At 43.1% G+C, this 13,955-nt stretch overlaps 1 protein-coding gene across 1 annotated transcript in view; it reads right to left on the bottom strand.

Moving 5' to 3' along the window:
- Positions 1-13,955, bottom strand: part of DCC (DCC netrin 1 receptor) — a 364,131-nt gene that overhangs the window by 48,692 nt on the left and 301,484 nt on the right. Inside the window, exons 18-20 of the mRNA XM_075740931.1 lie at positions 11,676-11,783; positions 8,839-9,033; positions 3,497-3,529 (exon numbers count right to left, since the gene is read on the bottom strand). Of these exons, the coding sequence (XP_075597046.1) occupies positions 3,497-3,529; positions 8,839-9,033; positions 11,676-11,783 (336 nt within the window). The remainder of the gene's footprint in view (positions 1-3,496; positions 3,530-8,838; positions 9,034-11,675; positions 11,784-13,955) is intronic.

Genomic DNA, 13,955 nt, shown 5'->3' with positions numbered 1-13,955 from the left:
GTGATGTCATATTAAAAATAATAAATCCTACCTGTATTCCACATGTAAGAGCTTTCCATAGTGATATATGAATTTATCTAGGTCGTTTGTATGACCCATTTCACAGGAGGTATGTTTTCAGAAAACAATTGGACAATCAAAACCTATTGAAATTTCCTAAGATAAGGAGAAACATTTGGTGAAAATGGTCCAGGTTTCCTTCTACCCAAATTTACAGGGGATTTTATAAAACATTTCTAGTTCAAAGGCAGAAATTGGCTCTTTTTGCTCTTGCAGAGATCTAATTCCGATGGCAACGCAGAACTGTTGACAAGTCCTATATTGGCAAAATACGGCCTAAAAAAAGGTAATATTATTTTATCAAACAAAAACTGGGCCAAGATAAACCACAATGAATTAATCTCTTCTTTGCCCAGTTTGCCCCTATATATATTTCAGATGAAAACCATAAATAGAGGTTTTTAGATTCCGGGAAGCCTCTACCACAGCTCATCTGCGAGCAGCTGGCCCTGAACCACAGACATAAGGTTTGTGACAAAAATTCTCTCGTGAGCACCTGAAACTGTAACTTTATTCTTGCTTTTATAATGCCATTTTTATTACCTTTGCGTATGCCCTGCTCTACCAGTTGCATACGGGCAAAATAAAAATCTGAAAGGAAGCCAACACATTTACGGGCTTGGCACCCACTTCAGATCTCAGGACACTCCCGGGAAACGTGTGGTTTGGTTCTCCAGATGCCAACGCTCCTCTCTCTGCCCTTTGGGTAACAGCCTCAGCACCCTGGGAACATTATTTGCGTTTCCTCAACAGGATTTCTGCCAACCAAAGCTGAGAAGGGACGGGCTGGGCTCAACTCTGTCCGTCGCTCGTGGGCAGAAGGAAGTAATGGAGGTGAGGAATCTCCTGCCTCCTTCCTCTTCTCACTGGTAGCCCCTTCTTGCACCGGCTGGTCTCTGCTCTCCCAGGGAGCACATTTGCCCTGACCAAGAAACCTTAGAAGTTCTCCCTAAACTCTACTCTCCTCCCCATCTCCTTTTTTGCACCCAAGGATGGCAGCAGTTCTACCGTCCCTTCCAGCAGATCCCACATCTGGGATCTTCAAAGCTCTACCACCTCATGCTCTGAAGCCTCGGTGTCTCTGCTCAAACACTCATGCACGTCCCTCACCCTACAACAGTGCTTTGCTGCCACGTAAATGGATTTTCCTTCCTGAACACAGGAACCACGAGCTGACCTTAGAGACAGATGACCTACCAGAGTTAATTCATGTCACTCAATAAGAATTGCATTTGTGGCAGAGATGGCCCTCAGGGACTTGTCCAAAGCACAGAGTAATTTAAAAGGCTCCCACTGACTTCAATAAGCACATTGGTTCGGCATGATTAAACAATTAGCTTTGATGATTTCTAAGGCAAACGAACTTTTAGAAACTTTGACTTTGTCTTACTGCTTCTGCTCGGAGTATAGTTACAGCGAGACCTGGCCCCGTCGACTTGTCTTGAACAGAGTTGCCTGACGACCGAGGAAATGCAAGTGAAGACCTCAGACTTTGTCTTATGAGAATTTAGCATTGAGGTCATGTAAAAATGGAAACTGAATTCAGATATCAGCAGGCCTATGGAAGATATAATAAAAGGCTGAGAATCTCTCCTCCTTATTTACTACAGCTCTAAAGAACAAAAATGCAGTGTCCTTCAACTACCCAGGGAAAAGACAGTATTCGTGTCTTCAACTCATGCTGTGCATACCTGCTGTCTGCTAAAGACACGCTAACCTCATCTCATTTTTCTAAGATTTTTCGACTCAAACCAAACCAATAAACCCCACCGTACCAAACCGTAGCGAGTTTGGTGTCCGTTAAATAGCATTACAGCATGGCTACGCCAACCGTACAGTTCTGCTGGAACGGAGCAACGCGCTCGGTGAAGAACTAAACCACAAACTCTACTTTCCATCCAGCCTTACTTTTTTTGAAAACATTTTTTTCAGTCCTGCTTACCTTGTACAGAAACCTCTCCTAGGTTTTCCAAACCTGCCTGAAAAAACGTTTTAAATGCAAATTCGAGAAAAAAATATACTGACAATTCACATTCAGGCTTCTTTGTAACCTAATACTTTTACCCTTTAAAACCAGTTTTTAGCTGTTCAAACCTGACATTTTCAATTTGTGTGCGCTGTGGTGCAAAAAATCGTACTGAGCCAAACAGTTTTTAATTTTATAATTTGTTTAACTTCTACTTCTTTCATACGCTGAAATCAGAGGGTGAATTTCCAAAACTGGCCGAGAGCGGGTCTCTCTCGCCGTGAGACTATACGTGGTATCTGGTACGAGGCAAAAGTCCTAGTGAAGAAATATAGAATCATCGAGTCGTTAAGGTTGGAAAAGACCTCTAAGATCATCAAGTCCAACCATCAACCCAGCACCACCATGCCTACTAAACCATGTCCCCAAGTGCCACGTCTACACCTTTTTTGAACACCTCCAGGGATGGGGACTCCACCCCCTCTCTGGGCAGCCTGTTCCAATGCCTGACCAAACGCTCTGTGTAACCTCCAGGGATGCTCCAGGTTGCAGTAAAACCTACGAAGGGGCCTAAAGTTGACTTTGATCTTCTACATAATGCTTTCTTGCCTTCCCTAGGAATGATCTACTGCAGGTTAACTCACTAAATTGGGCTAAGACAGTAGCTGTTAACTGAAGCCAGGGATTTGAGGTTTACACCTCGCTTTGCCTTTTAAACTAGTGTGAAGTGAGAGTTCAAATCCAAATAAACCTCCCAAGATCAGGTCTGAGCGTTCCAAATGTCACCGTGACTGTTTTCTTGGGCAGATGTCACATAAATGTACAACGTTCTTGCTGTAATTGAAAGAAATACGTAGGAATGAATAGGTCTAAAGTAAAAAAAAAAAAAAAAAAAATTAAAAAAAAATATCCTAGCAACAGACTTCACAAGTAGTTGAGATCGGAGCAGAGGAACTCTGACTAATCAGACATATATTCCTATTTGGAAAATGTAATGATAATGCCTTGAAAAGTTGACTAAACTTTGCTATTATTAAACAGGAGCTGCTGTTTTGAGAGAAAAGATTATTTATGATTTCTTACCGTGAGGCTTTTGAACTTTCATCTATAACCCACGAAAGGGTGCAAGAGGAGCCTGGAAATTATGCTGAGCTTAATTATACTTAATGTGAATTATTCAGAAGTGCAGCAGAGAGACTAAAAATTTATTTCATACAAAGAAGCTTGACATTTTAATTGGTCCTTCAGAAAAGAGACAAAACAATTTCCTCTCCCGAAAATTTACATCTTCCCCATCAAAGCAGCAGACTCAGCCGAGCAGAACTTCATTAACAAGATTAATTATCGCGCCAGCGTCTGCCTCATCAGGTGTGCAGCCCAGGTGAAGAGCGCGGCCCCCTCCCCGGCGCGTTCTCCCCCCCCCCGCCTCAAGGCTCCGGCAGAAAAGGCGACAGATTGAGGGCACCGTACCTTGGTCGTTAGCCATTTTGTCAGGGTGTTCGACTGCAAGAAAGAGACAATGTCATTAGATGCCGACAGCTCCTCGCAGGCAAGACGACACATGACATCAACTATTGCGTTAGAAGGTTGGCGCAGCGCGGTGCTGCCGTCCCGCCCCGGGGGGCAGGTGGTGCAGACGGACAGGGTGAGTTTTACCGTTCCCTTTTTTTTTTTTTTTTCCCCCAGAGAGATCCTGGAGAACTGAGAGGACAAACACAGACTCATAGAATCACAGCGTACCTCGAGTTGGAAGGGACACGGAAGGATCGTCGAGTCCAACTCCCCGCTCCTCGCGGGACTACCTAAAACTAAACCATATGGCCAAGAGCATCGTCCAGACGCTCCTCAAACTCGGAACACAGGTTGAACCATGCCTTATATCAGATCTTTTCACCAAATTCTTCCCGATGCGAAACCGTTACTGCAGCATTTTTTCATTCTCTTGTTCTATTTCAATATGATCTGGGGAGTTTAATTAAGCAAGAAGGGAACGAGAAAGAGAGACACTGCTTCTTTGAATAATTACAGTCAAATCACCTACAAGTTGAAAGCTCAGGCTGACTTATATTATCATTGTTTCAGGTTTTTACAAAGGGGTTTTAAACTATTTACATGTTTTTGCATAATAACCATAAAAGATAGCGTGATCTGAAGTGCACCAGACAAGACTTCAAAATTCAATAGATATATTAAAAGCTTTCCTGCACAGCTACAACTTCTGACTATTTATGATATGGCTGAGGGAATTAAACTTTCCTCGGATTCATAAGTAGCTACCATTGTGGAGCATTAACCAGTCCTCTGCTTAATAAATTATGCAAGAATCTTAAGTACAGGAAATTGGGGGAAAAAGAAGTGATTTGGCACATCAATCTGGAAGTCAAATAACCACTGCCTGCAGGTGCAGAGCATGCTGCTCCCCTGGCTACTAAAATCACTACAAAACCTCCTCCGGATCATGGCATCATGCTAGGAACAAACGGAGGCGCAGTAATTCACGTTTACAGACACGTCTCGGAGCTCCGCGCTTGCAGCAGAGGGGGAACGGCTCCTTCGATAACCCCCGAACCCTTAATTTTTATTTTTTTTTGTTCCCTCTCAGATTTTTTTTCCCATGGATGCAGAGAAAAAAGAGGGGTACGTGAAACCTATTGCCTCAAACTTGCTAGAAAAACCTGTGAGCCCGCGCTTCCCCGCTGAGCCGTACGTGGGTTATCACCTTTCCCTTAGGACAAACACATTCATGATATCACGACACCTCGCTCATGACTGCAGTTACCTCCGTCCGAGCGCCGATGCCACTAAGACGCTGCCCTGGCACCGCTCGGCATTTGCCGCCTTCTCTGGGCCGCCGGAGGAGGCGAAACCCGTGACATCTCCAGTGCCATGAAACGTCGCAGCCCGGGTGGGCGATATCTGCTCCTGGCAGGGAGCGGGGGGGGGGCGGGGTTCACGTTTGGTGCCGGTTATGAACCGGGCTGCGCTGCTGAACCACGCCGCCGAGGCAGCATTAGAGGGCACTGCGGTGCTAGAAATGCTGCCCCACATCATCCCTGCCAAAGGCGGGGGGGGATCGGCATCCTCCGCCGTTTCGGGGCTCTTTTGGAAATGGTGTGCAGTGGCAACTTTTAAGCTGGCGACGTGTTTTCCTTGCTGAGCGTAGCACGATGGGGATATCTGAGAGTGTACTGAAGCTCAGCCCACGACCTCGTCCTCCCTCTCTCTCCCCCTTTCCACTCATCCCTTGAAAAACACCTCTGATCCAGTGTTTTATTCATGCTTGATGTCTATAGGTGCATCAACAGGCAATTTTTTTTTCCAGTTTATACGTACTGATGGAATGTTTCGTGTGATTCTGATAAGCAGAATACCACTCTTTAATTTTCTGTAATTAAAGGAGTTCAGGACGCAAAGACTCATAGAATCCTAGAATGGTTTGGGTTGGAAGGGACCTTAAAGATCATCCAGTCCCACCCCTGCCATGGGCAGGGACCCCCTCCACTAGCCCAGGTTGCCCAAAGCCCCATCCAACCTGGCCTTGACCACTGCCAGGGAGCCAGGGGCAGCCACAGCTTCTCTGGGCAACCTGTGCCAGGGCCTCCCCACCCTCATGGTGAAGAAGGTCTGTTTGTAAATGCTGGCTGAAATCCAGAATAGGTACGGTTGAGCAGAAGAAAGCATAAGGACGTTAAATAACGGCAGTTCTGAGATTTGCTTGTTTCTGTAATCGATTGGGGGGAAAAAAAAAAAAATCACTGCCAAGTTATTGAAAAGATCAAGGAAATCCTCCTTCCTGTCTGTCACCGCCTCACTCATTCGCTCTTTAGTTGTCACGCTTCAGTGGGCAGTTGCAAATAAATTTCAGACGATGTGTTTACTTCTGCGACCTAACGAATTTCTGAAAATTTATATGCCATCAAAGTAATGTAACATCAAGAGGTGGAATTTAACTTCAGGGGAAATCCATGACAATAGCCCGCGCAAGGCTGCAAAATGCACATGCTATTTGGGCGTTCCCTGCTTCTCTTCCATATATACGTATATATGTATACATAATATTTACTAAAGTCATCCAGACTCAGTACGGAGTAAGAAAAATCCTAGTAACGACCTCAAATTTTGGCCCCAATTATGTAACAAAAAAGAAGTGGGATGGTTAATCGCATTTTATCCTTCTATTCCAGGTCCCTAAGAAAGCGTGTATCAGATTCTTCACGCTCTAAGTGACAAATTTAACCAGCCGAAGCACAAAATAAAAGCAGATCCTCGACTGATGTAAACTGTCATAGATTGATTTGAGGTTCACAGTGTAACGACAATTTACATAAGCTAAGGATTTACCCGTTTGCCTGTATATTATCATCAGCGGAGCTGAGGTGGAAGAATATAAACTCATTGCTCCGTGGTAGCGTTATTTACTACTAAACATACCTCTTCCGCACAGATCACTACGTTTTCATTAGTAAAGGAAAGTCACTACCAAATACTCACACGGCAATTACAACCCAAGTAACGGCTTGCTTTCCTTGGAGGAGCTTTACGTGCTATAATATATGAAACGAGACGGGGGGGTGACTTAGTGGGTCTTTGACGCTCGTTTAGTTCCTCGTGGTCTAAACTCCCTCTGATCAGGACAGAGATTTGCCATCAGAGCGCACATTACCATATGGCACATACACGTCTTCTGTTAATAATCATTAAGGGCAGGAAACCAACATTTTTGCATAATTCAGGATGCACTCAAGACTTCAGAAAGTCTTTTCACCTCCAATGTAGGGATAGATTTGTCAAAACCCCAGTTGACTATTATTGAACATGACATATTTAGGGTGGATATCATTAAGTATTCATGGCAGGGTATTAAACATACTCCTTGTAGGCTATTACAAGATGTAACAAATGTATAAATTCATCTTTTTGGTATCTGTTGATGCTGTCTGATCTAGAATTCATTTCCCAAATGAGTTTTATGGTACTTTGTGTAAACATTACAAAGTAGGTGATATCAAGTGCATTAATCTTTTGGTTTAGTTAGATATCTGGGTCTCTATATCTTTTCATATCTCATTAGTCTGTGGTTATTATATTTTGATGCCTTGACTCATTTTAAACTCAGTCTAATAGACGACTTCTGCTTGGCACAACTTGTAAGCATGAAATTAAGTTGGCACCGTCCTCTTGATAGAGATGAAGCACCCGCAAAGTTCTATCTCTTCACGTTTCACGGCAGCGGAGAATGAATAATCAGGATCTTACCAATAATTCATTCAAAGTGAAACATGACTTGGACAAGTAAGTCCCGCAAACCTGGGCAGGCGGTGATAAGCTCAGAACAAATTGATATAATTTTTCTTTTTTTTTTTTTCCCCTTTTCTTTTTTTCCCTGACTCTTGCTAATTCATGAAAACTGTTGTATGGGGCTTTTCTCTCCCAGTGGTTTCGAGACACTGGTGCCAGTGAAACAGAAAGGGCGAGCTCTCCGCCAGGACGCTGGCTCCTTCATTGAAACCCTTCCTCAACGGCCAAAAACGGAGTTTCCCTTCCCTCCCTCCCTCCGAGACAGCAGAAAAAGGGAATTTGCTGTTCAGGTGAAGGTTTGCCAAAAGACAAACTCAAATACGAGCTCTCTATGAGGCACCGAGGCGGGGATGGCGCGTCGCCCCTTCTCCGCAGCCGTTTTGCTTGGCTTTTGTACAGCTCGCGTTAAATGAAGTCACTTATCATTGATTAAAAAGAGGCTGGAGTGTGAATGTTAACTCCTCTCAGGCACAGGTTTCAGTCTGAATTTCCCTAATTTCCCTCCAGTCGTGACTTCTCAGGCCCAGCCTGCGTCCAGTTTCAATTACCTTCTGCCACGACGTTATTTCAATATACAAATCCCTGGATTTTTCTCTAGAGAAGACACAGCAATAACGTGCTCTCTCAGATGCCATGCTTCTTGCCTGGAACAGGTTTGCTGTTTATGGCAATTTGAGTTTTTCATTAATTACACGTCTGTCTTAAAAGGAATTTCGTACCTTTGTGCAAATGAATGACTGACAGTTAAAATAGAAGGAGCGGAGCTGCGGCAAGCAGCCTGCTTCCCACTCACGGTAATATTGCTTACATCTTCATAACTAATAATTTCTGGGTAGATCATGTCAGGGCTTCACACAGACAGGCAGCGGGGAAGAGAAGAGTATCTCTCGATGTTAATTTGAAATTGAGTATGATACAAGTGCAGTCTTTTGCTCTCATACACACATTGGTGCTGAAATACCAGCCAAAAAAAAAAATAAAAAAAAATAGTGCCCCTGTTTTTCCTGCTGCTTCTCACTGGTCACTAAAGGCGAGGGGTCAGCTATTAATTAGTTTATTAATAACAGGTACTGAAACACATCTAGAACAACTTTCCCCACGCAAAGTCAAACTGCCATCTCAATTTGCTGAGATTTTTTTAATCAGAATTTTGCATGCCTACTCTGTTGATAGGAGTGAGTCATTACAGGTTCCTATCGTCACCGGAGGATCCAAAATGAAAAAGGACCTCCCTAGAGAAATCCAGTCAAATCCAATTAGCTTTAGTATTGATGGCAGAAAGTTAGGTGGTGTCAGTGCTTTCCCTCAGTTGATTGAATTTAAAAATATAGTTACTGCCTCATTATGTGGTTTACTTTTGTCAACTACTGCATGTAGCATTTTGCTTTTATCTCTCAGTAAGAGTTTCAAGTAGTAGGATCTCTTCTGGCTGACACGGAATTAATTGCAAAACTCCCACGGAGGCATTAGAAAATTCTATGTATCATTAATATCCAGATGACACAGATCCAAACCTTTCAGCGTCCGGAAAAAAACAGGATCGGACAGGGGTCCCACTCCCTTGGCGTTGCGAGCTTGGATTCTGAAGTAGTAGACGGTGTCCAGGTTGAGGTCCATGATCTGGTGGGTGAGCCGGTCACCGCTGATGGACTCCATAATCCAGTCATCAATCGGAGCGTTCTTGTCCAAAGTATAGAAGAGGATGTACGCTGAATAAACACAGTCTCTCAGTTAGTACTGCAATCAAATTTAAACATGCTTCTGTTACAAAATATATATAGAATTCAGATTTCTTAAAAATCAGGGGTTTCTTTGGAAAAGCAGGGATGGCTGGTCTCCAATCAAAAGAGCTTTAAGGAACGTTATGAAAATACACATTTGTCTATTTTTAGAACAAACCCACAATTACAGTATTCACTGTAAGAAATACAGATTTCACAAATATAAAAAACAGGTAGCACACATTCAAAGTCTGTCACAAGTCCACTTCTCAATTTCAGGTGCAGCACTCCGTCTGATAGCTGCCACAAACCAAATGATGTAAGTCTTTAGTGTTTCAGAACTGAAATAAAACTGACGGACACTAATGACACACATCAGATACTGCGTGCTTATCGGAAGCCATGCAATATTTCTAGGCAACTATCGGGGAAAGTTTTTTTGGGGAAAAGAATCATAGAATCTAAAGTTGGAAAAGACCTCTAAGATCATTGAGTCCAACCGTCAACCCAACACCACCATGTCTACTGAACCATGTCCCCAAGTGCCACGTCTACACATTTTCTGAACACCTCCAGGGATGGGGACTCCACCCCCTCTCTGGAATCCCTAAATTCTCTTCTTTCAGTGAAGACATTTCTCCTAATCTCCAATCTAAACCTCCCCTGACGCAACTTGAGGCCATTTCCTCTTGTCCTTTTGCTGGTTACTTGGGAGAAGAGACCAACACCCACCTCACTAAGACCAACACCCACTTCACTAAATGTAGAATTAAAAAATCTCAGAATTTTGCTAACTTAGAGTACTACAGTAACTACTTAGCACTGAATAAAATTTGAAAGTTTTAGAACTTAGAGAGTAGAAAAACCGGTGCTGGGAAACAATAATAGTTTGTAGGAATTACCTTGCCAGCAAATGAAGAAAAAAAGCCTGTAAGCAAGGCTGAGAGGTCTAGCAACACCAATCTCTGCCTAACTTAGAAAATATCTTCATTTCTTTTCCTGAAAGGCTCCCTGGCTAATTAGTCATACGCAAAAAACCCACTCTAAGCCTGGCCTTAAGCGCGAAGCCGCAGGAGCGAGCTCTGGTTGCGGCTTTGGTTGGCAGGGACGTTTCTATTCTCCCCAAGGAATTGTTTCCTCTGCTCGATACGTCCGAGGAACATTTGAGCACACATGCAGTAAAAAATCCCTCTGAGAGACATTTTTCGACCAAGCGCTGCAAGAAAGAAGTTGGTGCACAGATGTCAGGGGACCCAGTCTGGACTCAGGTCTGAGTGCCGCTGCCGATGGAAAAACTCTACAAAAGTTGCTACCACGGAGGCATTTAATGCCTTGGAAGTCAGAAAAGCTTTTATCTTATTTTGTCTTTTAGTCTCTGGGGTTTCAGGACCATTAGCCCTCACTGCGGTGTGTTGTCCATCAGAAAGATCATTTCTTCTCTCTAATGGCTAAATTAGGTTAGTGTAAACAGCCATTTCATCAAAACATCCTCCTTTCGGACACGGTCATGGATTGTAAAGTGCTGATGATAATGTGGACTGAAATTATAGACAGTTATGCAAGTCTAACCTAGGAATCATTAATGCCGGACGATGTCCACACGGAAATACATCCTCATTTTATCGGTAATATAAAGTGGGATACTTTCCTGGTGTAACTCACAACAGCTCATCTGATGGCAGCGAAGCCCCGTTGAGTTACAACTGCTAAAATCTGACCCGGGGCTCGTCACTGCTAATGGCTCACACGGGACGTCGTTCTGAAGCGTTCTTCCTCTTACATTTATATTTCTCAGTGCTTCAGCGGCGTGTTGCTGGGATTACTAGCAGTAATGGGGACATACGCACACTTTCTCCCCCGTGAAAATATGTTGTAGGAGTGGTCTAACCCGATTGTTTATGCAACATGACCATAATGCGCATGTTTTTGAAGAGGAACAATATTTCTCCTAATAATTATATGCCTCCGAGATGTCTATTAGCGGACTAAAATGATCATTTAAATGCAAAATCTCAGCTAGAACTACTGTATTTTTCAAACTAAATTAACATCAAAGGTTTGTAATGGATTTCTTAATTAGGCACTAAGGTTATATGCAGTATTTTGGAAAATAAAATCTGTCATTGTGAAGCATCTATTAAGTTCAGTTCTTGTCAGTCAATATTAGGGGTTTTTTTCCTGATCATCATTGCCTTAAATTGTTATTGTAAAGTTAAATATCTACCAATAAATTCTCCCACTATGTGCTCCACCGAGCAACCTATCATTATGTATATTATGTATTGCATTATCGCCAAACACAGTACTTATTATTAGTCATTTCTAATTATCGTTGAGCAGCACGTACCATAAAACCTTTGCTTAGAGTGCTGCATTTTTTAAGTTATATTACTGCTCTTAGAATTGAAAAAGAAAAGATTTACGTCCCCCGAGTTCTAGATTGTGCAGTATCCCTAACGTTGCCTTGAATCTCAGACCAAGTTGGCTGGTAAAAGTAAGAGAAAATAACGTCAGATCAAATAGCATTCTAGAAAAAAACCCCAGATACGTTTCCACAGAAAATAGGGAATGAAAGCAGCAAATGATCAGAACAGTAAAATAAAACACAGGAGGATAATGTAAATGTTTACCAGTAATTTTTCCATTGGCTTCCAAGGGTGGCTGCCAGCTGACAATGACGGCCCGGGGCTTCCCCTCCCGTGTGATGACTGTCAAATCCTTGGGAGCAGAGGTTGGGGCTGAAAATAATGAAAATAATTGAAAAAAGAAGTTATTCACCTTCTTTTGAATTCCTTACACACCGTAGCACACATGAACTACTCAGCAGGTTACCGCTTCCTTAGATCCTTCCAAACGGAAGTGCCCTTAGATGCATTTCAAACCCATAACATATGATTTGTCTAGAAGTGAGAGTTTAGTAGCAGCAATTGTTCGAAACACTGCGTGTGGATACGTCAGGATTTGGTGGATAGCTCTTATCCTCCAACCGTTAGTATTGGTCCTTACAGCTAAACAACCACCGAGCTATCCAAGGACATCTAATATACTCTGGGAACCCTATACATTTCATAACGGTAATAATACTGTGGCTTCTCTACTAGCAACTATTTGTAGGTATGGACCAGTATTAAACAAATATTACTGTGTATAGAATCATCGAGTCGTTAAGGTTGGAAAAGACCTCTAAGATCATCAAGTCCAACCATCAACCCACCACCACCATGCCTACTAAACCATGTCCCCAAGTGCCACGTCTACACGGTTTTTGAACACCTCCAGGGATGGGGACTCCACCCCCTCTCTGGGCAGCCTGTTCCAATGCCTGACCACTCTTTCGGTGAAGACGTTTCTCCTAATCTCCAACCTAAACCTCCCCTGATGCAACTTGAGGCCATTTCCTCCTGTCCTTTCGCTAGTTGCCTGGGAGAAGAGACCAACACCCACTTCACTATATTCATTAAATATATGCTCAGCTTTGGACATTGTAGACATGATAGAAAATTCCTAGCTTTTCTATTTCCATTAAAGACAGAAAGTTGAATTTCTGAGCCTGCTGTGTCTGCTTTGCACCCTGCTTTACCACTGCTGGCCAGGAGGTCTTGCAGAGGGTCTCAGATATTTTAAAATCCTATCGTAAGACTGTGGAGGAGAAAAGAAAAATGGGCAATTGTTACAAAAATAGTTAAGAGAGAGGAGTAATATATTGGCGCTGAGCTCACTGTTCATTTACTTGGTTTTGATCCAGGCTGTTGATGACTTGGAGCATATAGATAGCGTAACAGCATGGAGAACACAGTGTATGAGCATCCCATCATCTGTGTCCTACCCATATGGCCACTAAAAAACTTTCTGGAATGTTCAAAGAACTGCTCCAAAGTCACTTTATGAGGCAAAGCTTGAAAAAAACCTGTTGGATCACGCTGAGCTAAACCAGCCCGATCTAAAGCGCAGACACAAATCTTCAGGGTGATGAACGTTCAGTGATCTTAAACAAGAAGGAAGGGAAGAGCCAGCTGCCGTACAGGCTCAGGTCACAAGGAATTGTCCCTTTGAAGTAACGCAGAGCAGATGGTCTCGTGGTATTCGCATCACTCGATCTTTTCAAAAGTGGGATCCAGAAAGGAACCCAGAAATCTGTACACAGAAAGCCAAAGGTTCTTTACCCTTGTTGTATTACTAAGCGGGTGCCTACTCGCCAGCTGATGCTCTTTGCGGCAGATTTGTGGTGGATTATCTCTTTGCTCTATGTGCTGGAACAACACGTTCAGTCTGGTATCAGATCTAGCACCAGTGGGACCTCCAGGGTTTCCCTGTAGTCTTGTTGCACTAGCTGCTCCTCGCTGAAAGCATCCGTCGTAGCCTGAAGTAGGCAGGCCACAACACAAGCTCACAGATCTTTGAGAAGTCTCTTTTAGCCAGCTTGGGACGCTGGCTCATCAGTTTGAAGTATTAGAAGAAACATCTTGGATTGCTTTGCTATTTCAGGGAACTGCAAGACAGAACCCTTTTCATAAACCAATCACACTTGATTTGAAAAGTAAAATTTTCCTTCTCTCTGCTTTTGCTAAGCCTATTCTGCAATATTCTCCAACTTCACAGAAATGATTGTATTTCCACCAAAGTGCATCCATCTGCCAGCATGCAAACAGCATCCTTATCTTAAATGCTGTGCTCTGGTTTCTGCTATTAACCCTTTTGACATGTTTTCATTAACTAAGCCTTTCCCTTACCAGACTTACTGTCTTCTTGAGGTTAAACGAGTAAAGCTGTAGCACAGGCTTTCCATGCTGGTGATTATCACGTGAATCCCGCGGAGCGGCTGAAGTTGAGCTCCGCTTTCAGCAGATTGTGAACGTAAGATAGCACGAGACAAATGAAAGCTTGAGATGTTTCCCTTAGCACTCATTAAC

The sequence above is a fragment of the Balearica regulorum genome, chromosome Z (assembly GCF_011004875.1).
Source record: "Balearica regulorum gibbericeps isolate bBalReg1 chromosome Z, bBalReg1.pri, whole genome shotgun sequence".
NCBI classification, from domain to species: Eukaryota; Metazoa; Chordata; class Aves; order Gruiformes; family Gruidae; genus Balearica; species Balearica regulorum.
Note: the sequence above shows the minus strand (reverse complement) of the source record. Positions and strands in the feature narration are given on the sequence as shown.